General features: G+C 32.1%; 1 protein-coding gene and 1 pseudogene across 1 annotated transcript in view; one reads left to right on the top strand and one right to left on the bottom strand.

Moving 5' to 3' along the window:
* NAALADL2 (N-acetylated alpha-linked acidic dipeptidase like 2) overlaps positions 1–26,006 on the bottom strand; it is a 706,998-nt gene that overhangs the window by 157,949 nt on the left and 523,043 nt on the right. The window contains exon 11 of the mRNA XM_047100419.1: positions 11,895–11,990. Coding sequence (XP_046956375.1) covers positions 11,895–11,990 — 96 coding nt within the window. The remainder of the gene's footprint in view (positions 1–11,894; positions 11,991–26,006) is intronic.
* On the top strand, positions 2,274–5,510 carry LOC124526494 (NADH dehydrogenase [ubiquinone] 1 alpha subcomplex subunit 12-like; annotated as a pseudogene).

The raw sequence follows: 26,006 nt of genomic DNA, 5'->3' as shown, positions 1-26,006 counted from the left end.
GCCCAGACACTCAAATCTTCTATAAATATTTCCTGCAGGATACTCCCTCCTAAAATACTACTACGATTCAGTCAGTATTGTCCTCTCTTTGTGAGGTCAGTATAATAACTTTTGCTTAATCAGTAGACTCTTCTGGTGGTCTTTGGGGGACTTGACAGTCAATTATCCTAGCGACTTAGCATTACCTTCTAGGTTTAAACATATTCATACCCTATAACCCAGTAATTCCATTTCTCAGTATATATCTTAGAGAAATTCATATACAAGGAGACTTGTACAAAAATATTCTTAATTGTTGCTGGAAACAAGCCAAATACACATCAACAGTGGAGCAGTAGGTAAACTTTGGTATTTATGCAATAAAAAGTTTTACAGTAATAAAAATAAACAAACTACATTTATACCTACCAATGTGGATGAGGAAGAGGCAAATCAGCTTTCCTTCATTACCAATCAAAATTTGTATTACTATTCTAAAACTTAAAACCCAGCTAACATAGATCTTTACTACTTATTCCTCAAAGTCAAATATACCTTCATTCTTCTGAACAAATACTGCAACTCTCTTTTCAAATAGTTGACTGAAATAAAATACACCACTTAGATTCAATAAAGCCCGTTTTATTTAAAAAAAAACAATAAATTATTTCCCCAAGTCATCTAACATAAAAATTAGTTTTTCTACTCTGAAATAATCCTACTTTCTAAGACTCTCATCAGTCTCTTGTTCATACATTTCCCCGTGTTCTCAGTCAGTTATTGTTTTCATTCTGACATATCCATATGTCTTCATACCCTCCTCCAACTGGGTTTTCACTAGTCTGAATTAGCCAAGATTATTAATTAAAGAAGATACAATGAACCCTAATCACCTGATCTTCCTTACTCTCATTCTTCCAAACCAGGGTTTTAAAAACTTCAACTTCTTTTCCATAGTGATTAGTGTATGTGAACTAGGCCTAACCCAATCAGCACTGTTATTTCTGTGGTCACAAGAAATAATTCAAAATAAGCATGAGACCAGTTCAGAGTAATAAGAAGAGGCTCCATTTGGCTGTGGCTTTCTAGAAATCAGCATCTTCACTCTTCTGAGAAATTCACCAGAAAAGAGATCCTCTCTTGTTTTGACAGAATTACGTATAGCTATGATTCCAGGAACTGCTGGTAGCATTTTTCTCCTACTTGTGGAAAGCTCAACAGAGAAAAGGGTACAACCAAGAGGATAATAGATAAATGGATCAAGGGTTATGTTTGAGCTACTCCTGAAGCATGCCTTTTCTAGAACTTTCAGTTACATGAGAAAAATAGAATGATTTTATTCTTATTGAAAAGTTTGCATGCAGGTCCTTATTAATGGCAAACAAAACCATCCTGATATGTACTTTTTTTAACTTTTGAAGGAAATATCTCTAAAATGGGATTATATTCTCCCTAGTTTTCTTAAAAATCAGTAACTATAAGGATCATAATTCTTTTTCTTGAACACTAGGGATCATAATTCTGATTTTTCATTATTGTTTTAGAGAGCAAAAATATTACTATTTGAGCCTCTGCAAATGGTCAAGAACACTGTAATTATAAATATAACTAATTCCTAAACCTTAGTTTAAAAAATTAAATAGACATATTAGTAAATAAATCATAATTAAGTTTAAATAAATGGTTTTTCTATTACAAACAAAAATTTTGTTTGCCTTTCAAATAAAAATTTGTTTGAATTATTCAAATTTAAGTCTCACTCATTTCCTAAAATCAATTTGGTATCATAAAAATGTAATGGAATACTTCATTCTATCCTAAAACACCAATTACTATGAACTCTGAAAGACATTGCATAATTCAAATGGTGACTACTAAGTGCCAAAAAAAAAAACCCTGCAATTTTTAAATATTTTCTGTGTCTCATCATTAGCAGAATATACAGGTCCAAAGATTATTTAAACAAACAAACAAACAAACAAGCAAACAGGGGTGCCTGGGTGGCTCAGTCAGATAAGCATCCAACTCTTGGTTTTGGCTCAGATCATGATCTTATAATTCGTGAGTTTGAGCCCCTCATCAGGCTCTGCACTGACATTGTGAAGCCTGCTTGAGATTCTCTCTCCCTGTCTCTCTGCCCTTTCAGTTCTCTCTCTTTCTCTCAAAACAAAAAATAAACTCAAAAACCAACCAACAAAAAACCAAACAGGATGACATTCAGACTTTCCTGGAAGAGAAGACAAGTGGGGAACACTGAGAGTGACTGGCACTGAAAATCTGTATCATATCACATAATGAGTGCATATGTGTGTGATCTGTTTGTGTGTAAGGGGATCTTTGATTACAGTCACCCATGGGGACAGTGGGCACTGTCCCGAGGACATGTAAGCATTATGACCAAAGTCCATTGTAATAGACTCCAAAAGACTGCCCAGATACTTCTGGTTTGTTGTGCTACATTTGATTTTTTTAACAAGTGGTTATTCCCTGGAGTATTTAAATCTTCTCATTATACAGAGGCTTTATTTACAGCAGTGTTTGGAAGGACATTTGACCTGCCTATCCAGAGTTAAACTGTTATCCATTGACTACTCTGCCCCTTGTCTCTGTACTTCTACATCATTTCAAGGATGATATTATCTGAAAATGTTGTGAAACAACAAAGAATCTCTTGTTTCATTCGTGAGGGGCAAATGAATAAATTAACATTAAAATTCACTTTCAACTTATTGACAGATACCAGAAATAAGAAGGATATATTTAGCTCATACAAAATTTTTTAAAAATGTTACTTTATGGGATGAGGCTACTATTTCCTGAATTAGATATGAAAACTTTCTCTTTTTTTTCTTTAACATTTATTTATTGTTGAGAGGCAGAGACAGACAGAGCATGAGCAGGGGAGGGTCAGAGACAGGGAGACACAGAATCCAAAGCAGGCTTCAGGCTCTGAGCTGTCAGCACAGAGCATGATGCAGGGCTCAAACCTGCAAACTGTGAGATCATGACCTGAGCCGAAGTCAGATGCTCAACTAACTGAGCCACCCAGGTGCCCCCAAATATGAAAACTTTATGAAGTAGGCTGACTGTGTCTTTAAAGTTTGTCATATTATTTATAGGTGATCATAGACCTTCCTATCCTGATTTGTATCACTAGCATACTTATACTCTATAATAAATACATGTTAAAATCAGTCTTTACGTACATATGACAGAAAAAAGTATGGTTAGAGAGTAACAGGATCTCTACTTATCTTAATATGCGGTAATAAGTATATGCAGTAATATGCCTATCTTTCAATATGATGTAACAAAATATCTACTTTGATGATTAACCTCCCTTTAAAAGGGAGTCAAATTTTGACAGGTTTGTATTGTGTAGTAACTTGCTTTTGAGTAATAAAAACAAAAACAAAAAAGAGAAACTGAGAGTTTAAGGCATGCCTTTAGAAACTATAATATTTGTGCTATATAATGAAAAACAATAAACCAAACCTCTCTAGGCAAGAGAAAATATAGTCAGCACCATTTCCAATTTCAGTAAATGAAGATATTGAGTTTAATTATACATTTATGAAGAAAATATACACCTATAATATTTCCTTTTCAAAGCATAGGAGGTTGGTTTTAATATCCCATCATCTCCCTTGAGTAGCTCCAACCAACATTCTTTATTACAACATACAATCTCTGTATTGAAAATACATATTTGGGATATTTTCTGGCTTAGCTCATGTCATGAAACATAGTGTAGATCCCTATGGAGACCTCTTGCATCTAGTAACAATAATTTGATATAGCAAGAAAAAAATTTCAAAGTATTTTTAAAAATAAAAACAGAGCTTTAAATCCATAGCTTCAGAATAACCTCAAATGTACAAACAAGATTAAAGAATATCATTACATTTATTTTGTTAAGTACAATACAATATTCTCATATTTTATCCAAAAAGTATATTAATATTAAAGATACTTGGAAGACACTCAGATTTGCTCATTTAGATTAGAAATCATAGCCAGGTTTTTAAGCATGTAAAGATCTCTACCAGAAATTCTATTAGCTCATGAATACAGCATGACTTTGGAATTCAGGAAACTGAATAGAAGATATTTGGTCTCTTCCTTTTTCTCTTACTTTACACAATGCTACTAAGCTATAATTTTTAAGCTATAGCTTAGGATGACAGCTAAAGAGAAATAAAATCATTCTGTATTTTAGTCTGCCTTTCTATTCTATAGTTACAAAATGAATAGATTGTTTTAGTGGCTTGTTTTCAGCTACCATGCTTTAAGAATATTAGTATCATAACACCTGGTGCAACCATAATTCAACAATGACATTTAAAATAATTGCAGATTCATATTTCACAAATCATGTGTTTAAAATAAATGATCAGAATATAACTCCATTAATCAAAGTTATCCTGGTTAATCATTTCTAAATGTAACTAATATTAACTGAAATGGTTAAAAATTAAAATTATTTAAATGTTTTTCATCATTGAAGACACCACTATCAGCCTTTACTCATACCACTACAAAATTGAGTTAAAATTTATAGTATAAGTAAGGGCAAATATAACTACATTGTTAGAATACAAACTATATAAGAATTACTAGCCTTGACTTCCGGGCTTTATACAAGTACTGCCTTATTCATCAATTTTAATCTCTCTGTGACACTTTCTCCACATAAATAATGGGAATAAATACTATATTATCCCTACTATTTTCTTTTTGGAATATTGCAACATCCAAATAATTTTATAAAAGATCTCTATTTTGACATTATATAAGAAAAGGAAGATATGTATATACATTTAAGAACAATATTTTTAAAACCCCTATATTAAAAACATATTAATATTGCATATACTGTAATAATTAAAGATAAAGAAATATTTTTTTCTTAAATTAGGTGGGAAAAACAATGAAATGACTAATAAATTGGTATTTTTTGAGGAAACTCACAAGCAAAATTAGGTCAATTGCTAGTTTCTATGGAACCACAAGTATAAAGTACTTTTTGTTTTCCTGGATTTACTTTTTATACTCAGAGCTTTAAAAATATAATATAGAGGGACAAGATAGAGTTCTTGTAGGTCCTGAAACACAGGCTGCAGGAGGTCAGTGTCCAGGGCGGCCTCTGCAGCTATCTACGAATTTTCTTCAGGGCAAATGATATGAGGCTTGGTACATTAGTGGGGAAGACAAATATGGAAACCAATGCTATAAAGACAACAAGCAGTTTTTTTGGCCGTCAAAACTGGGTTATATATCCTACTGAAACTGAGTGGCAAAAACACATTTTTTGTTTGGGATATGGATGGAAGCATGGTGCCCCCAAATGGCATCATTGGCTTCACACTATGACCAATGACCCTCCAACAACAAAACCGCCTACTGCTTGTAAATTCATTTGGATAAACCATAAGTACAGTGTGAGTGGCACTCCAGAACAATGTGTACCTTATTCTATTACTAGAAAGAAGATTCAAGAGTGGGTTCTACCTTCAATACCTTACAAGTGAAGACAATAGAAAATAATTTAAACATGTAAAGTATAGGTTCTTCCCGCAATTGCACTTTTACTACTTACTATTAACTTGATTAAAAATATTTGCTTAAAAAAATAAATTATAATATTTATGTATGTATGTTATAATACATATATAATAAAAATATAAAATACATATATAATAAAAATATATACATATATAATAAAAATATAAAAAATAATAATAAAATATTCTATATGGATGGAGAGAGAGAGCACATTTGGGGTTCCAGAGGAAAAATACTATTAATCTAATAATGTGATAGCAGCTTTCTTCTGCTTCCCCAAATGGTATATACTGACACTTGATTTTTTTTTTTTTAATTTTTTTCAACGTTTTTTATTTATTTTTGGGACAGAGAGAGACAGAGCATGAACGGGGGAGGGGCAGAGAGAGAGGGAGACACAGAATCGGAAACAGGGTCCAGGCTCCGAGCCATCAGCCCAGAGCCTGACGCGGGGCTCGAACACACGGACCGTGAGATTGTGACCTGGCTGAAGTCGGACGCTTAACCGACTGCGCCACCCAGGCGCCCCCTGACACTTGATTTTAAATGCCCTTTCCTTCTCAGCAAAGCTAAAGTGTTTTGCTTTGTTTATTTTTGATTTGTTGTTGTTTTTTTAATGTATTTTTTAGCGAGTGGGGAGGGGGCAGACAGAGAATCCCAAGCAGGCTCCACACTCTTAGCCTGGAGCCTGATGTGGGGCTTGAACATACCAACCATCAGATCATGACCTGAGCCAATACCAAGAGTTGGACACTTAACTGACTGAACCACCCAGGTGCCCCTGTTTTGTTTTGTTTAAAAATATAGTTATCAGTCATCATTTATTGAGTGTATATTATTTAAGAATAAAATGCTAATAAAATATATTAAAAAAGACATAAAATGAATACAGGATGTTACATCAATTAAAAGTAAATCAAAGAAACGGTTAACAAGTCATGTGAACTCTTATGGATAATAGCAAAAAACTGAGGATCAGGCATAAATGAAGAGAAAAAGAATTTTAAAATTCCAAATCATCAGTTCAGAATGGTCGTCCAATGACCAGTACATTGGATGAATACACTTTTATTTCTGAATTTTTTAAATTTGTGGTAAAATACACATAAAATAGAATTCACCATCAACCATTTTTAAGTGTGTAGTTCAGTGGTACGAAATACATTCATAATGTATGACCAATACCCATCTCTATAACTCTTGCAGCATGTAAACTGAAACTCTATACCCATTAAATAAAAACTCCCCATTCCTACCCCAACCTCAGCCCCTAGCAACCACCATTCTATTTTCTTTCTCCTTGGTTTTGATTACTTTAAGAACAATATATACATGGTATTTGTCATTTTGTGACACTTATGTTTATTTACTTAGCATGATGTCCTCAAGTAGCCTATATCATAATTTCCTTCCTTTTTAAGGCTGAACAATATTCCATTGTATATATACATGCCATTTCGCTTATTTATTTATCCATCTATGACACTTGGGATGTTTCCACGTTTTCGCTTTGTGAATAATGTTTTTATCAATATAGGTGCAGAAATCCATTTTCAAGACTTCACTTTCAATTCTATGGGATATATATCCAGAAATGGAATTGGTGGATCAAAATGATAATTCTATTTTCAATTTTTTGAGGAACTGCCATACAGTTTTCTGCAATAGTTGCACCATTTTATATTCTCATGAACAGTGTACAAGAATTTCAATTTCTCCCCATCCTTGTCATTACTTGGTATTTTTTATTTTGTTTTGTTTTTAATAGTAGCCATCTTAATGGTGTGAGGTTATGGAGAAGATGCTCTTGAACTGTTCCTCCTTCTTAGAATATATCTTGTCCTGTGGATTCCATAAACCATTCTACCTTGGGTGTTTTGTCCTTTCCTTGTAATTCTTGTTGCTCTGCATGAATATTGTAGGGTAACATCATCTGCACCATTGGCAATGATGAAAATATTCTATAATCTGTGTGATCCCATGCAGTAATTATTAGCCATATGTGCTCACTAACCACGTGAATTGTGGTTAATGATATCAAGGAAACTAAATTCTAGTTTTATTTAATTTATTTTTAATTTAAATCCACATGTGACAAGCGGTGATTGCATCAGCTAATGCATATTGGATTCCATTTCTTTCTGAGCCCCAACCTCATGTATCCAACTGCTTCCATGACATATTTGTCTAGATGCCCTAAATATCCAAATTCCACATGTCCAATGGCAAGCTCTATCACTTTCTTCAAACCAACTTTTAATTTGGTCAATTCAATAATGTCAACTTTGCCTAAGATGGAGCTATTCAAAGTTTCCTTTACTCTTCACTCTGCTTCATTTCCCATATCCAGTAAATCATATATCCTGTTATTCAAACCTAAAAATGTCTCTTAAATCTGTCTTCTGTTACTCAAAATACAAACCATCATTTCTCACATACTACCACTGACAACCTGCTCTTTAAAGAACTCTCAAAGGGAGCTCATTGACATTAAGATAAATAAAGTTAATATTTCTTAAATTCTTCAAATGTCACCTTTCTGATAAGTTCTTCAAATCTCCTAGTCAGAAGTATAAACTCCAATCTTCTTTCTTATCGTAACTTGGTCATATCACTATCACCTTTTTTAGTGTGTTATATTAAATGATTTGCTTACTTGTTTACTCCCTGTACCTGCTCCTATGTATTAATTTTTTCAAGTATTTTGCTTCATTCTTGGCTTATAATAGGCTACAAGAATACTTAGATAACTAATAACAATTTATGAGCTAAATGTTGAAGATTTAGACACATGACTACAAAATTCCTAGGTACAGAAGGAGAAATAAGCCTATTTCAAAACATAAATCCATGGAGATTTTTATTCACTTATTAAAGGATTAAGCAGCTAAAATTTATATTGGTATTTCATTCATGTGTAGTCTCAGAGAAATTAGTTTGGCTTCCGTGATAATTAAAAAAACAAACGCTATTTTTAAAGATAATTATAGAAGATAAGAAAACATCTTCAACATCAGTGCAGTATGTGTTGTCCTTTGACTTTATCCTGCATCACCTGTCATTGAGGCAATGATGAATTATACCTTTTAGCATCAATATTGAGCCTCATTCATTACTTTCTTAGGTTCCATGCTTTATATCAAAAAGACAAATGCCAAGATAAAGTCAAACTTTGTAAAAAAAAAAAACAGCTTTTTAAAGAACTACAGGACAACATTGGGAAACTACATACTAGGACTCATAGCTCCTACCCCACATATTAGTGCCATCTATTTATTTTCATTTTTTTAAATCCGAAAAACACCAATGATAGATTATTAACTTTTTAATACTTAGAAATTGTAATTTAATTTTATAGAAATCATATTTGTGATCTATAACAAAGGTCTAGACTGCAGTTACTCACTCAGAAAAGATAACAGATTGCATTACATGAACATTTGTCTTAGATGTATATTATTACATTTATTTATTAGAAAAAATAAATATGTGATTTTGTTATAGTGCTGTGTATCCAATTCAAATTTTTATGGGGAGAAATAGGAATATAGTATCTTCAATATTTTAATTATGATGGATTTCTTAAAAATGTTTTAAAATTGATATAATATCAGTAACTGTGTTTTATCATTTTACAAAGTGTTTTTCCTATTTCACATCATTTTTTTCATAATTCAGAGTGACAGAATTTATACCTAGCTGGGTATTTTTATTCAATGTCCATTGCTATTTCTGTAATATCACACTAATACCACTATTATTCTTATTGAAACAAAATATTCTACAGACCTCAATCTTTCCTAATTAAATTTTATATTCTATTTGTACACTAACTTACTAGTGTATTCTCAGAACTTAATTAATTAAATTGTATGCTTTCACATCTAACTTATTTTTTTTTCCTTAAAGGAAAAACTAAATTCAGAAAAAGCAGGTAAGAGTCTACTTTGAAGGTATCAGCACTAGTACTTTTTAATGTATTAATAATTATACTCAATTATATCCATATTGCATTTTCAGAAAATGTATGCATCATCTTTTAATCTCACAGAATCCTAGTGAGGAAAGCTGTTATGAGTGTACTCATTTTTGATGTAGAAAATAAAATGCAGTTTTACTAAATAAAATAATAAGTTGGTAACCATGGTAGTAAAACCTCTGTTCCACATCTCCTACTCATGTGCTCTGATCAACCCTACTATATTTATATTTTTATTTTGTTATTGATCAACAAAAATTTGACCTTAAAATAAAGTATCTATAAACTACTTCATTTTATGGTTCCCAGGTTTTCCTGTTGGTAAACTAAGATTAAACTTCTGAAGCACAATTTCTTCCCTTGGCCTAGATCTGCAACATGAGTGGCTACCATAGGTAAACATGATGACTGGGGAGACAGTATCAACATTAGATAAAAATTTCTTTATAAAAAATGTCACAGGACACTTGCTTGTATACTTAGGCGTGTTTTCTTTCTTCATAGATAAAGAATTCTTTCTAAAATCCATTTAATGGGTTAAATATCTGCCTACATATGAAACATATTTGAAAATAAATATGGATCCTGTGGTAATGTCTGTGCACAAATTTGTGTATTCTCTCAAAGGGTGTCTGATTTCCTGTGTTTCACACTACATACTATATATATATATGTATGTATATATATATATATATATGTATATGTATGTATATATATGTATGTATATATATGTATATGTATGTATATATGTATGTTTATATATATATACATATATATATATATATAGTCAGTATATAGATAGTATGTCAGTATGTAGTGACTATATATATATATATATATATATATAATATATATATTCAGGCTATGTTCTATGTTCTCCTACTCCCTTCTTGACCCATCCCTGCTTCCCAATATGCTGCTAGGAACTGCACTGTGGCCAAGACATCATGCAGCAAGAATCAGTGTGAGTTTACACCTCTTGTTATATACCTGATATCAATATGGACTCAAAATTATCCATTTCACAAAAATCCAATAAATTCTCAAAAAAAAGGAGAAAATATTACTATTCTATTGCCCTAAAATCCTCTAATGCTTCTCTTAAAAATAAGTAAATAAACGTAGACTCTAAATATCCAGAATTCTTGAATAAATACACACACATGTACATACTCTCATCTAAACACATACAAATATACACTAATTAAATAGATAGCTATAGATATCATTTTTTATCTATCAGTCTATCATCCCTATAAGTATTAAGAATATAGTTAAGATCTTAAATACCAAGGACCTATTATTTAGGGGCTATTTCCATGTTGCTACATCTAAATAAAAATGGGTATCAAAGGATGGATACATTCAAAACTAAATTAAGACTCAGGAATAAATTGCAAAACAAAGAATTATAAATGTAGTTAAGATTCAGATATTTTGAGCTTGGGAGCATTTTAAGTAAAATGTGCTCCAAACTCCTCTTATTTCAAAAGTTCAGAAAAAACAAATGCATAGCTTAAAAAAAAAAGAAAGAAAGAAAGCTATGATAGATCTAGAATATAGTCTGTATTCCGAGTTCATTCTATTGCCACTCATTGAGTTTGTTTATTATATCACATCTCTGTTTATGAAGAGAAAAATAGCCTTGTAAAATTTCACTAAGATGATTTAAGAATGATTCAATCTTTCAACTAAGCATATATAAATATGGATTCTTTTTTGAAATGTTGAAATGCAAAAATTCTCTATAAATTCCAGCCCCCAAAAAGAAGTTATGACACATTAAACAAATAGTTGGTAAAAGTAAAAATTCATATGATGTCAGGTAATGCCAGAATATTAACTTCATTTACTCCCTACTGTACAATTTAATTTTCTCCATATTATAAACTCACAGATAAGAGTTTTAAGCAAAAATATAGGTAGGACCATCATAGTGTAAAAACATTGATTATAAATGCAGTCTTTATTTTTTTAATGCAACGACAAAGTACCACCACAAACAACCAAGTATCTTAAGTATTGACACAAAACTTTGAAGATGCAGAAAATCAAAGATGCATTTTATACTGCCCTTAATCAAGGGGTATACTTGAGATTATACCACAAATCTACTTTCAGATTAAGAAAAAAAACCTAATTGTTTTATTAAAGATTGGTTTTCATTACAAATCATGTTATTGGTTTCTATGATTATGCCTGAAACCTTTATCATTCTTACTCCTTAGTAAAATAAGAGGAGGTACTTAAATTTCTTTCAAATACATTTTATAAATGAAAGTATAAATTTTCTCTTGATTGGTTATTTTCCTTTCCTCCATCTATCAACAAAAAAGAACAAAACTTGCTCATGAATGCATTTATCTCCTACCTTGGTAATGGTTTCATGAAGGTGGAAAAAAGGATCCATTTCTTCAATTTTTGTTGCACCTTTAAGGAAAAGGGCCTCAGAGAGAAAACTTGGACCCTGTGGAAAATCAGAAAAGAAACATTTAAGACTCTTCATTGATTTTGTTTTTCAAGTGCTTATTGGATTTTCTTTAAAGATTCAAAAGGACTCTAAATTGCTTTAAGGTTTCTGTTGATTGTTGGCCTTCATTCTACTGATCTAATTAACTAATTGCAGAATACTTATAAATTAAAATGAGTAGAATTCTATAACTTTTAGCTGTATTTACAAAAAAACGTTTTTTTTAATTCAGAAGAGATAGTTCTTTGTAGAACCCCCACTTTTTTTCAAATGCAGACTTATATGCAGAGTAAGACACCTTGATGACAAAACCCATATCTGAATTTCCTTCTCTGCTTTATATATTATTTTTATGTTTTAAGGCTGTTAGAATGGAATGTTATTGATAAACATGTTTACCATCTATAAAAGCTCAGGCAAAAGTGTGCATGATATTTTAAATATTGCAAAACTCATTCAAAGCAATAGTAAGATATTTTGCTTAGATTGGTTTCATGGCTTTACATGCTGCCAATAAAATAATAGCATGCTGGTTGTTATCAGAACCTTAGTGTTAAGATGGTTGAAATTAATCAGGAAAACTTAAACCAGTCATTTTGTACTTCCACATGTAGACATATTTCAGGATGTAAGAAGACACAGGATACTGAAAATGTTGAAATCTACTATGGTCTAAATACTTATGCTAAACTAAAATTCCTATATTGAAATCCTAATCTCTAAAGTATTCATATTAGAAGGTGGGGCATTGGGGAGGTGATTAGTTTATGAGGGCTTCATCCTTGTAATTGGGATTAGTGCCCTTACAAAAGAGGTTCCACATAACTCCCTATCCCCTTCCTTCATGTGAGGATAGAACAAGAAGTTTGCAACCTGGAAGAGATTCCTCATTCAACCACGTTGGCATCCTGATCTTGGACTTCTTGCCTCCAGAACTGTGAAAAATAAGTTTCAGTTGCTTATCATGCCACTCAGTCTGTGATACTTTATTGAAGCCATCTGAAAGGGCTAAGACACTATCTAAAATAATGATCTTGTAGTTATCAACCTTATTATTATCCCATGATATGATGCTATTTACTATATAAATATAGCATTTACTTGAAAACCTGAAGTAACTAGGATTTGTCTAGAAAATAGAAGAGTAGGGGAAGGATATATGTATGTATGTAGACTATTGAATGATTGATAATCTTTCTGAAGGCTATCATGGAGAAGGAAGATTCAACCCAATCTAACCATCAATGACTACAAAAGGGTAACAAATTTAAACTGAATTATATTAGAACTTTTTCAAAAAGCTATTTATTAGAGCAATCCAACAGCAGAACAGACTACTTTGGGATATATCAATGATGGGAAAGAAAGTTAGGATGATGTAGTTGATGGACTCTGAAGTCATGTAGATGACAACTAAAACCATCATACTAGCAATTCCTTATAATCAGGCATACTCTTCACCTCCTATTTTGAACAAGACTGTGATCAAAAAAAGTAATTTAGCTGTTTTCTCTAGTATATATCCACTTTTGGATAATAAAACCATGAATCAACCAAGTGTCTTATGTATCTAGACAAACAAATTACTTATAAAAAAATTGTTTTATATTCCTCTCCTCATTTTGCCCTACAATCTGAAACTAATTTGTCAGAAAGTGAACCCAGCCTCAATCAGTACTCCACTTTTGAAGACTTATCATAAAACCACACAACTCAATCTAAAATATCATAAATGTACTTCCCTAATCTCTCCATTTTGAGAGTCTACTAATAATCAGTGTTACAGGTTGAATAATTCATAAATTGAAGTTCTAAACTTCAGTATTTCAGAATCTGATATTATTTGGAAATAGATCATCACAGATGTAATCAGCTAATTTAGAATGAGGTCATACTGGAGTAGAATGGGTCCCTAATACAATATGACTAGTGTCCTTATAAAAAGAGAATATCTGGAAATAGATGTGCACACAGGGAGAAAACCATGTGAACAAGAAGACGGAGATTGGAGTGATGATTCTACAAGCCAAAGAACTCGAAAGACTTCCAGAAAACCACCAGAAGCTGAGCAAGAGGCTTGAGACAGATTTTTTTTGTCACAGGCCTCAGAAGGAACCAACTCTGATACCACCTTGAATAATGTATACATACTCAATCTGTGGTGATTGTTATGGCAGCTCTAGGAAACTAATACACTTAGTCAAGATGCTAGTCTTTCTTTTTTAAATTTTTTTTATGTTTTTATTTTATATTTGAGAGAGAGAGAGGGAGAGAGAAAGTGAGCAGAGGAGGGGCAGAGAGACGGTGACCGAATCTGAAACAGGCTCCAAACTCTGAGCTGTCAGCACAGAGCCTGATGTGAGGCTTGAACTCATGAGCAGTGAGATCATGACCTGAGCTGAAGTTGGACACTTTACCTACTGAGCTACCTAGGCACCCTAAGATGCTTTTCTTTCTCACTGCAATAGGTTTAATAAACTTATTTTTTTGAAGCATTTTGGGCAGTCAACACAGATCTACATTAAAATTTTGCCTTTGCCACTTAATAATTATGTCATTTTAAGCATCTTAATCTCCAAAGCATTAGTTACCGCATCTAAAAGACTTAAATAACATATACTTCACAGAGATGTGAACTGTCCAAAGTCTTCCACATAGGCGATATTATATTAGTGGCACTGATGATGAAGCTAATAGTAATAAATATCATAATGATACTGATAAGCATGGTATGATGTGGTAATTACAGTAGAATGCTAAAGGACTAAAGGAAATCAAAAGAACCCTCTATAATCCCATGACAAACAGTACATAGTTTGCATTTAGACATGTTTATTTTTTTGAAGAGAGATATCTTTGAATTAACTTTATTAAAAGAATGACATGAATAATTTGTGTCATTCATTTTCATTTAATAATTTAAGCATGGAGTCCTTAAAAAGTTTGCTTCGTGAGTAGTTTTAAAAAAACTTGAAATAATTTTATCTTATTACTTTACACAGCAAAACAAAGCTTCATAAATAGTGCAAAGGTAAAATATCAGCCAGCCTCAGACTGAATGATCCCATAGAAGAGAAAGAGGGAGTTACAATTAATTAGGTTTTTATTGAACTTTCAATTATTTAGTAGCAGTACATGTTAATTTAAATTATCCATATGAGTCTTATCCTCCAGTGTAATCCCTTTTTCTCTTATTCCTTCATGTATCTTTTGCTATACCATTCTTTGTTTCTAGTGCCAAATTTAAGTATTTAAAAAAACATTCATGTGACCCTTCTATATGCCATTTACTCTACTAAATGAAGGACATGATCCTTAAATTTCATTAAGTTTAATCTAATGGGATTTGGACACATAATACATCAAATATCATTGTCTTTGAAAAGATTGAGATACTACCATTCTTTACATATATGTGTGTATATATACATATATACATAAATACATATATATAATTATATTTCTTATATAGGTATTTATATATATTTATATGAAAAGATTAAAAGAAGGATATATGCTTTATGAAGGTTTTCTACTACTATTACCTTAACTATGAATGATTGCTGTTTAATAATGGCTCCCATTTGTAGACGAAGAGTGGGAAGTTGAGCACCATTAACTACTTAGAAAGCACTTTTGCTTAGAACAATTATTGATAGATTAAAATAAAGAAGTAAATCAAGATATATGAAAAACTTAACACTGTATATCCTCCACGTGAAGATCATAGTAAAAATATTACATAAGAAGGGATATTGAGATGAAAAGTCTATCTAGGATATGGTGTAAAATCCCATTGGTCTCCTCAGTACTAACTTACTTGTTCTTTCTGTAACATTTCACCATATTCAGGATACCTTCCATCTTTCAACTCTTTTGTCTAAAGTCACTGATTCGACCCTGCTGGTTTTCCACTTGTATATTACTTTCTATGTGAACTGGATTTCCTTTTCCATTTTGAATGCTACTGTCATTTCTAAGTGGTCTCCTCTCAGTATTCTCTTTTCCACAGGCTCCCTAGTGGTTTTATCTACTTTTCTGGCTTCAACTACCATCTTCAAAATGACAGTTTCCAAATCTTTATCTCTAGACTTGATTTTTTATTTTTAGTTCATTATTTTTGTTTCTTCATGAGATCCTTTGGATATATCAACTTATGTTCCAAATCATGATCATGTATTTCACCAATTGTTGCCTTCATTTCTTATCTTGGATGATAGCATCGTATCTATATTTTGCCTATACTTATGTACATATTTTGAAATTTTATGCCTTTGTGGCTCCAATGTCTCTCACCCTTTGTACCACATAACTGCATTAGCCAATTATCTTCTAATCCATGTATTTAGACAATTTTTTACAAGTTTCTACCCATTGCTATAGTCTAGTTATTTTTTACTTTTACCCAAACTATGGTCTCTACTGACTATAGACCAAAGTTTAAATTTTTTTTAATGTTTATTTTTGACAGGGAGAGAGTGACACAGCATGAGTGGGAGAGGGGCAGAGAGAGGGAGGTGCAGAATTTGAAGAAGGTTCCAGGTTCTGAGCTGTCAGCACTGAGCCCATGAGGGGCTTGAACACATGGACCAGGAGATCATGACCTGAGGTGAAGTTGGAGGTTTAACTGACTGACTGAGCCACCCAGGCACCCCCAAAGCTTAAATTCATTAGAATGATATTTCACAAACAGGCCCTAGCCTATCATTTTTTTCTTTCACCTTTAAACAATTCTTTCTTTCCCATAAACTAATTTGCACCATTTCTGTATAGCTTCTGCTTATATCACAGAAGGCTATTCACCAAACTAAACCCACTCTTACTTTTACTATCTCTATTCCTATACTTAGACTATTTCTTCATCTGCTTGAAATGTTCTTTCTTCATCTGGTTACCAGGCTTCTTTCTGCAATTGTTTCCCTTGATCCTCACCAACCCATCAGAGTTCCTCGTTCCCTTGTCAGTGTTTCCATGTCATTTTACGTTACTTTTACTCATCATGTATTACATTGTGCTTTGTTATATTTCTGTTTTCCTTTACTATACTGTAAGCCTTTTAAGACATGGACTCCCTTTCTTATTAAAATAGTAAAAAAATGCTGGACTTTTTGTGTAAGTCATTAATCTCTCCATCTTAGTAGCATCAATCCATAAGGTTGAAAAACGTAAACATGCTAGTCCTCATCTCAGAGAGTTCACGTCAGAAGTAAGCAAAGAAATAAAGCATATAAATATGCTCAGGAAGGAGGAAAGGATTATATTACAAGTGGGTTGTGCTTGCTTTTTATTACATTTATCAAGAATTGCCTTTTTATGTAATCAAAGTTAGAGTTTTGAAATTTAAATCACTATAAGTAGGTGTTTGCATATTGAACTCAATGTGAAATTTCTCTTTTAAAATTTACAACTATTAAGGTTTGAAAGCCACTTCCATAAGTGACAGTAATTTCTTGGAGGGTTTTGGACAGATCAAGTGATATTTTCAAGTGTATGTTGAGGATGGCCCACATAGACACATATATGGGGGATACATTTTAAAAAGGTATGATGGGAAACAGGGAGTTTACACAGAATGCTATTGTAGTACTACAGTGGGAAAATGTGAGAGACTAACCCAGGACAGTGGTAGTAAAAACAGAGAGGAAGGGATGAGTTTGATAAATGTTTAAGATAAAGTGCTTGGTAATTACTTGCGTGTAAAAATCTTAAAAAGGAATCAAGATTGCAAGTATTTCTAGATTTGATTAAATGAGTGGATACAAATTTCATTACTTTAGAAAATATAGAAACATATGAAGCTTTAGGACAGAAAAATTAAATTTTAAACATTTGAAGTAAGGTATTTGTGAGATATTCATATTAAGTTATCCCAGAAGACGAGTGACTATATTATTCATGACCTGTTTGGTTCAAGACCAAATTCTAAACTCAAATAAAATTAATTTAAGCATGCACATAGTAATCAAAATGTAAAGAGGACCATATGTAGTCTTTGAAGTATATTGAATGTAATACAGATCTTTGAGTGATAGTGAGATCTCTGAATAGCACTGATATTTAAGAAAAAGTAAAAACAAAACCCATGAAAATATTATCGATAGAATAATCAGAGAAAGTAAACAGCAGCATATGAGTTTGATTTTATGGAAGTCAAAAAGGTAGAGGATGTCTGGAATGAATAATCAATGCTTCAAAGGAAGTAAAGAAATATAGTAAGATGAAAAGTATCCATTAAAAGTAGATTTCATTAAAAGTAGATTTCAAAGATTCCTGGTGTCTTTTGTCAGAGGGCTTTCTGTGGATTAGTGAGCACAGGAGACAACACAATCAGTGGAGGGATAAATGTGAGAAGTGAAACACTAACTATGAAATTCTATTTCATATAGAATAACTATTATTCTCTCCAGAAATTCAGGCTAGGTTGAAAAGTTAAAAAAATATTATCATTACGTAAAGAGAGTGAAAGAGTCAAGGAAAAGTTTTATTTGTTGTGTTTTAGACAGGATTGATGTGGACATATTTTGTGGGCATATTGTGAGAGAAAGCATCCAGAAGATAAGAAGAGATTTTAAAAGACAGGAAAAATTTAGGGAAATAAATAGATCATAGTCTGGAATGGAAGGAATTAAACGCTCAGTAAAATTACCCAGAAAACAGGATAGAGGAGCCATTGGAGAGAAAGGTGTTGAAATGAGGGTAGGATATAAATATGATAGAAGACAGTGTTAGTACATATACAGAGGTAAAGAAAACACTCAAAAGTCATATTTAATTCATTTCTGGACTAGACTGAGTTGACTAAACTTTAATGTACTACCATACCAAATAGACCCTTTGCATGTTTCTTTTTAGAAATAGCCATTTAAGGAGCACCTTGGTGGCTCAGTCAGTTAAGCATCTATTCAATTTCAGCTCAGGTCATGATCTCAGGGTTGTGAGATCAAGCGCCATGTCATCAGGCTCAGCGACCTGCTTGGGATTCTCCCTCTCTCTCTGCCTCTCCCCTGCTCTCTCAAATTAATAAGTAAACAAACAAATAAACTTAAAAAAAGAAATAATCATTTAAAATATTTAATTCATGTAGGTTTAATGGGTGTTGATCTAAACAAAAACATTCTGCACATGCATTTTCTATGTAGTTGGCACTTAATGAACATGACCTGGATGAATAGAATAATATTAAACACACATACATATCTTTAAGGTGGGAATTATTATGATCTTCTCTTTACAAATGGGGAATTGAGAACTGATGAGTTCCCCACATTAGCCCAAGGTGATACCATAAGTAAGCGGTACAGCCTGGATTCAGGCCCAGGTTTTTCTGACTCCATAGCCCACACTTTCATTCCTATGCCATGCCTACTCTTTACTGCCAAAATTCTCCTTAGCCAAAGATTTTAGTTGTTTGAATTTAAGAGAAAAAGGATGACTTCTACCACCTCTTGTTACAATTTCCTCTAAGACTTAATCTATTCAACATAAACAGCATAAACACTATGTACCATTAAAGGGTATAATCAAAGACTCCCTGTTTAGACTAAATAAAGTTGAACCTAAGAAGTCTCATGTGCACTTCCTTCATTGCAATATTCTCCTTTCTGCAATAAGAGAATATACACATCAATACTTAAATTTAATATGTGAAATTAAAACACTTGCAGGCTTTGAATGGCACTGACATTCATAATGTGCTGGGCTGAGAAAAAAAGGTAATTACAGTCATAATTTTGAAACATAACATTCTCATTACTATTCAAAGTACAACAGACCTCAGATAATGTGGAGTTTAAACGGAAGTGTAACAATCCAAGGGTCAAATGTGGAACAATATTAGGACATTACTTTCTGAATTCATTCATGTTTTTTCAATTCAATTATTTTTTCAAGTTCTAGGAAAGTCCATAGCATTGGCTTTATTGAAAATATTGAAAATATTCAAGGTGCCTTTATAGTTCTATTCATATTGATACAGCATCCTAATTTTAGACTTAAATGAGACATTAGAAATCTTAATTTAACCCAGATACATGAGTAAAACATGTAAAATTCAAATGGTTAAATAATTTTCCAAAAATTGCAAAACAGTTTTTGGAAAGCAAATACTAAAAGTTGCCTCTGTGTGTCTGTTGTGTGCACATTCTTTAAACATTTTGCATTTTCCTATAAAGTACTTTTAAGAAGGGGATAATAATTGTAATAGGTCTTATAGATGCATATCATATAAATGAATTCATGAGGAATTTTTGGTCTTAAAGTTCTTAAATGCCAACAAGATACTTTTATAGGATCCAATCTTCATATTTTAGACTTTCATTCAGCTAATTTCCTTTATATATCTTTCCCTCTTTCACCTCTTAATCATTGAATGTGTGCCTGTCTTATACACATCATGCATCATTAAATAGTCTGTGGTTATGCTTTGTTTTGTTTTATATCACACTTTCTAGACAGATCAGGAGGCAGGGAAAGCTAAGTTATAGCAACAACAACAACAACAACAACAACAACAAAAACAATAAAAATATGTTCTTAGCACAACATTTTACAAATTAAGGCATTTCCTAATAAATTCCTTTAGCTAATAAATTGATGGTAAATAATTAAGATTAGGTAAAAAGATGCCACCAAACGATTAAACTTTCTTAATAAACATTAATTCTTCTATATAGTAAAATAAATGAGTAGTGCTTATTAATACTTCCATAACTGTGCTGCTGTTATAAATAAAAGAATAACATCTGACAAAATACATGCTTTAATGACAAAAGGAGCAGTACTAACAATATTCTTATTAACATGAATATAGTAAATGTATATGCATTAAATAAATACAATAATCAATTTTAAAATACCCGTATTTATGTGTTTTCTATATTTTGAATAAAATATATGAATGTATTTATATTATATAGAAATATGTGCTGTTTATATAAAAATACATAATATTTAATATTTGTCTATAGTAAATAAATGATAAAGAATCCTTATATAGTATAATAAACATATAATAAATACATAAAACTAATAAATAGTATTGAATGCTCAACAGTATTTATTGAATGCTCAACAGTATTTATTGAATACTTGATATATGGCAAGTTACGTAAATTCTCTGTGCCTCAGCTTTCTCATCTGCAAAATTAATTGTAACAAAATCTACTAGTAAAAGCATAAGGATTAAATGAATTAATATATGTACAACATTTAGAATAATGCCTAGAACTGTTTATCTAAGTAGCAACTCTGTCAGAAAGGTATTATTGTCCCCAGTTTGCTGAGGAAGGAAATTGAGGTTTAAGATGAAGGATGAAGAAATTTGCTAAGGAAATACATTTACTCATCGGCAGGATTTTAACCTAAACATAGGACTCATTCACTCTCATTAATGCAGTGGCCATTAAATACCAGTTCATACAGTAGTGTTGTAGTCCAGTCTATACAAAATTAGATAATAATGTTGCAGAGTTCTTTTTTTCATAAAATTAACTATATGCTAATTAAAGACCTATGTTAATTTTTTTTCTAAAATTTTGTTCTTTCAACTATCATCTGATATTAAAACATTTTTCCTTTTAGGAAATAAATTGAAAGTAGATGGCAGTTGTTTTTTATTTGTTTTGTCTTAATGTACTTAACTGGTAAATTTAAAGTATGTCAGTCTCAGTATTTTTATGATTCATTTCATGTATCATCAAAAAAAAGGTAAAATCTAAGAAGTATTGATTAAATCCTTTAGGTTTTTTTCATCATATCAGATTTAGAGATAGAAGTATCTTCAATGAATTTATTCAAAATTTTCATGGTTGCGTACCTTGTGTGAGAACTGAAATTTCAGCTTCGGTCAGTTGGGCCTTATACATGCATTTACACCTACGTCACTGTATCAAACTGTACAATTCCACTACTTCAATAATATACAGCCTAAGAAGGTTAGTAGGCATCTTCATGAATGTAAAACAATAAAAATAAACTACTTACCTGAAATACGTCTTATAATTTAAGCCAGAGTTCCTAAATATTTTTAAGCCAAGTACCACTTTTAAATAAACATTAAATATCATGACTATTTCAGAGATTCTGGCATGGACACTCTATGTGAGTAAAGTATTAAGGAGGGATGTCAGGATCTTATACTCTCCTTTAGAACCACTTGCAAGAAAAAGATTTGTATTTATATGCAGATTTTCCCCAACGTAAAGAAAATGTCTACAGATAGTTATACCCTAAATTAGAGATCATGTCAATCCTTATGTTCTATAATATGCACTAAAAATATTTTATGTATAATGAATAATAGATAAATATATAATACTAATAAGGCATACTGCAAAAAAAAACCCTCAAATAATTCTCATAAAATAGCACATACTAGTTTATGATTACTCCACTTTGTAGATGAAGAAACTGAGGCACAGTGAGTTTAAATATCTTGCTCAAGCAGTAAAACTGGGAAGTGAACCCAGGCAGTACCTGTGTTCTTAACCGTTCATTATAAAATATACTGTCTATGTAATTACTCTGGGGCGCCTGGGTGGCCCAGTCGTTTAAGCATCGGACTTCCGCTCAGGTTATGATCCCACGGTTCGTGGGTTTGAGCCCCGCGTCCGGCTCTGTGCTGACAGCTCAGAGCCTGGAGCCTGCTTCAGATTCTGTGACTCCCTCTCTCTACCCCTCCCCCCGTCGTGCTCTGTCTCTTTCTGTCTCTCACAAATAAATAAATGTTAAAATATACTGTCTATGTTTATAATACGGTATAGTATTAACAAACATTCCTTAGAGTCTTTACAGGTGAGAAAAAATGAAATCCCTGTTCACTTCATATACATTTCATATATGAATAAAATACACAACTGTGCATAATGTTGTGATTTAAAATCTTTGCTGGCCCAGAACCTCTATTTGACTGGGGAGTTCATCTCTTCTTCAGTAATTTTAGATCCACACACTCTTCTATTGTATTTCAGTTTTTAAAACAGACTATATGAAACTAAAACTCCCCCAGATATTTTGGATCCTTATACTGACTGAATTAGGCAATAGAGATGTTATCTCCATTTTCATATGAAGTTTAAATAACTGTGAAGTTAAGGAGGCAATACCATAAACTCAAGTCATTGCATGTTTAGCTGAATGTTTTTTTTCTTTAACTACCTTTCTTTTGGGAGATAGATATTCTCTTAAATATCAGATGCACTAATAGGTGATTATAAATTATTTCACATCACCTGGAGTTCTGGGAAAGGTTCCAGGAGGAGTCCCTACGGAGAAGGGAAAGGCACACATGGACCCCCAGGGCAGCAGCTACTTACAAACACTTCTAACACATTTCAGTTAGGGCTGGTTCAGCTCCAGCAGTGCATCCTGGCTACACAGGAGGGTAGGGTACCCCACCCAGTGGCATTGTAACAAGATTAATATTCTATGTCTCACTGAGAATGCAGCAGGATTTGCACAAATAATTTGTTGCAAGGTAGAAAAAAGGAAAAAAAAAAAAAAAAACCTTATTCTCAGATCTTGGAGGGAAAGAAGTTTTCTCAATAATGAGAAATCCAAACTTTAATATGGTCTTTAGTAAGACCTGGTCTCTCTGGAAAGGTCTCAAGTCAATTTAACAACAGCATTTCTTTGAGGTCAGAGCCTGTTAGCCTTCTGAAAAGCTTTCTGTTGAACAGTCAGTCAGTGCTTTTCTCAGGGCTGTATTTAATCAACTGTGAAAGAAATGAGGGATTTAAAGGTCTTAAAGTTAAGGGCAAAAGAATCTAAACATCAGGTTAAGAAGAAACAAATACATTATTCAAATCCTGGGAGAGGTGTTCCAGTCCTTCAAAGTCCTTTTGCTAGAAATAGGAAGAGATTACCTATACAGTCATGATCTCATGGTCCATAATCTGAGTGAAAACACCCAGGGAAATTAAACCTGGAATATTAGCCTATCTGAAATTTTGCCATTCATTATATTACTCTTACTATTTTAAAATATTTTCTTCTTTCTTTCTTTCTTTCTTTCTTTCTTTCTTTCTTTCTTTCTTCTTTCTTTCTTTCTCAAATACTAAGCCCAATGTAGGTAAACTTGGAGAGAAATCAGAGGAGCATAATTCTCTGAAGAGAAACGATTAGTTGTTTAAATCCATCCCAACCTTCCCCCATTTCCCTTCTACCCCATCCCATTGGCATTTCATTTAACAACATATGAATGACTTCACATTAATACAGTCAGATATCCCTGGAAAAATTACATATTTCTACTCCTGTTACTACTCACTAAAGGCTAAATGAAAGTCCTTATTTCCCTATGTGTCCCAGAGAGTATAGGTAGATTTAATTTCAGGACTGAGAATTATTTCTGGAATATCTTTAGTTTGGTGCAATGTTTTCCTTTAGCTAAATGCATTCATTTTAATCATTCATTCCATTTATTCATTTTGAAATCAATAAAAACACAGAATTAATTCTGCAATTCACTAAAGCAAAAAAATCCCATTTAATTGAATAAATAGGCCTGAAAGAAAAGCGCCATTGTAGCCCTTAATGGATAAAACATGTATACTACATTTGTCTCTTGGTAAAAGTCTCTAAAGACCACAAAGTTTGAAGCTTGACTTCGAAAAATTATCCAACCCCCAACACAGAACAGACTGTTTCCTTTATGAATTAAAATATAAAGAAAGAAAATATGCTTTTGATTTCTGATAGCATCTTTCTTTAATTTTCATTTGAGAATAATCAGTTACCTCTATTTTATCCAGTCCTCCTTTAAAGATAGTGAAATTAAAAAGACATTGATGTTCTATCTTTCAAACAATGGGTCACTTCTGATTAAACTTTGATTGAACATTAGACTTCCAGACTTAAAACAAATTGCCTCCTTTTGCTGTTCAATTTGGACCCAATTTCCTGCTGCCCTCAGGTCACTTGATGGTAATTAATTGATTATGAATCAACTGAAGGGAGATTCAAATTGGAAAAAAAAGAGAGAGAGAGAAAGAAAGAAAACCTGTTTTTTTCTTTTAATTCACGACCAACATTTTATAAATGACTCCATTCTCTCTCAGGTTATATACATATATATTCATCATTTAACAAATTTTACATTTATAAAGTATTTTTAGGAAATGTTCAAATTTTCAAATGTCAAATTTTACTTCACTTTAGATTATTATTTGTCTTTGGGAAAAGTTTTAATCAAAGAACCATACCATACTCTACAATTATTAAGTTATTTCATTGTGATTTGATAAAGTAACCAAATCTGAAGGTAGCACTAATTCTCACCAATCTTTTAATACAGGCAGTATGGTACACTATCTTAAGTAGGAATTTTGGAACTGGGTTTGAATTCTGTCTCTGCTGCTTAATATTCTAACTTCAAACAGGCATTTTAGCTCTCAGACACTGTTTCTTATGTATATAATTGAATCTTGACATAATGTACACAGAGTATTGTGTATTGTTACTATTATATTCTTATAAATAACATATATTTTTAAAATACCTATATTAAGAATAATTATATATTTTTAGTCAGTATTACTAAATGAAATAATGCAATAAACAAAACCCTTAAAATGGTAGCTTGCACATAGCTGCTCCAAAAATGCTAACATTTATTATTATTATTATTATTATTATTATTGTTGTTGTTGGGGCACCAGGGTGGCTCAGTCAGTTAAGCGTCCAACTTCAGCTCAGTCATGATCTCACCGTTCCTGGGTTTGAGCCCCGCGTTGGGCTCTGTACTGACAGCTCAGTGCCTGGAGCCTGCTTCAGATTCTGTGTCTCCCTCTCTCTCTGTCCCTCCCCTGCTTGTGCTCTGTCTCTCTCTGTCTCTCAAAAATTAAAATGTAAAAAAAAAATTATTATTTTATTATTATTTATTATATTAGTGTGTTATTAACCTCTGTATCCAGGGCTTAATATGACTTTAGATACTTAATACATGTTGTTTTGATATTACTATCTTTGAATATTTATCAGAATCATGCATGATCAAAAATTCCACTCAAAAAAGTA

Source organism: Lynx rufus, unplaced genomic scaffold (genome assembly GCF_022079265.1).
Source record: "Lynx rufus isolate CCGP_SWC_20201006 ecotype Redwood Valley unplaced genomic scaffold, mLynRuf1.p SCAF_5, whole genome shotgun sequence".
Taxonomy (NCBI): domain Eukaryota; kingdom Metazoa; phylum Chordata; class Mammalia; order Carnivora; family Felidae; genus Lynx; species Lynx rufus.
The sequence above is the reverse complement of the archived record's forward strand: the minus strand, read 5'-3'. Positions and strand labels throughout refer to the sequence as shown.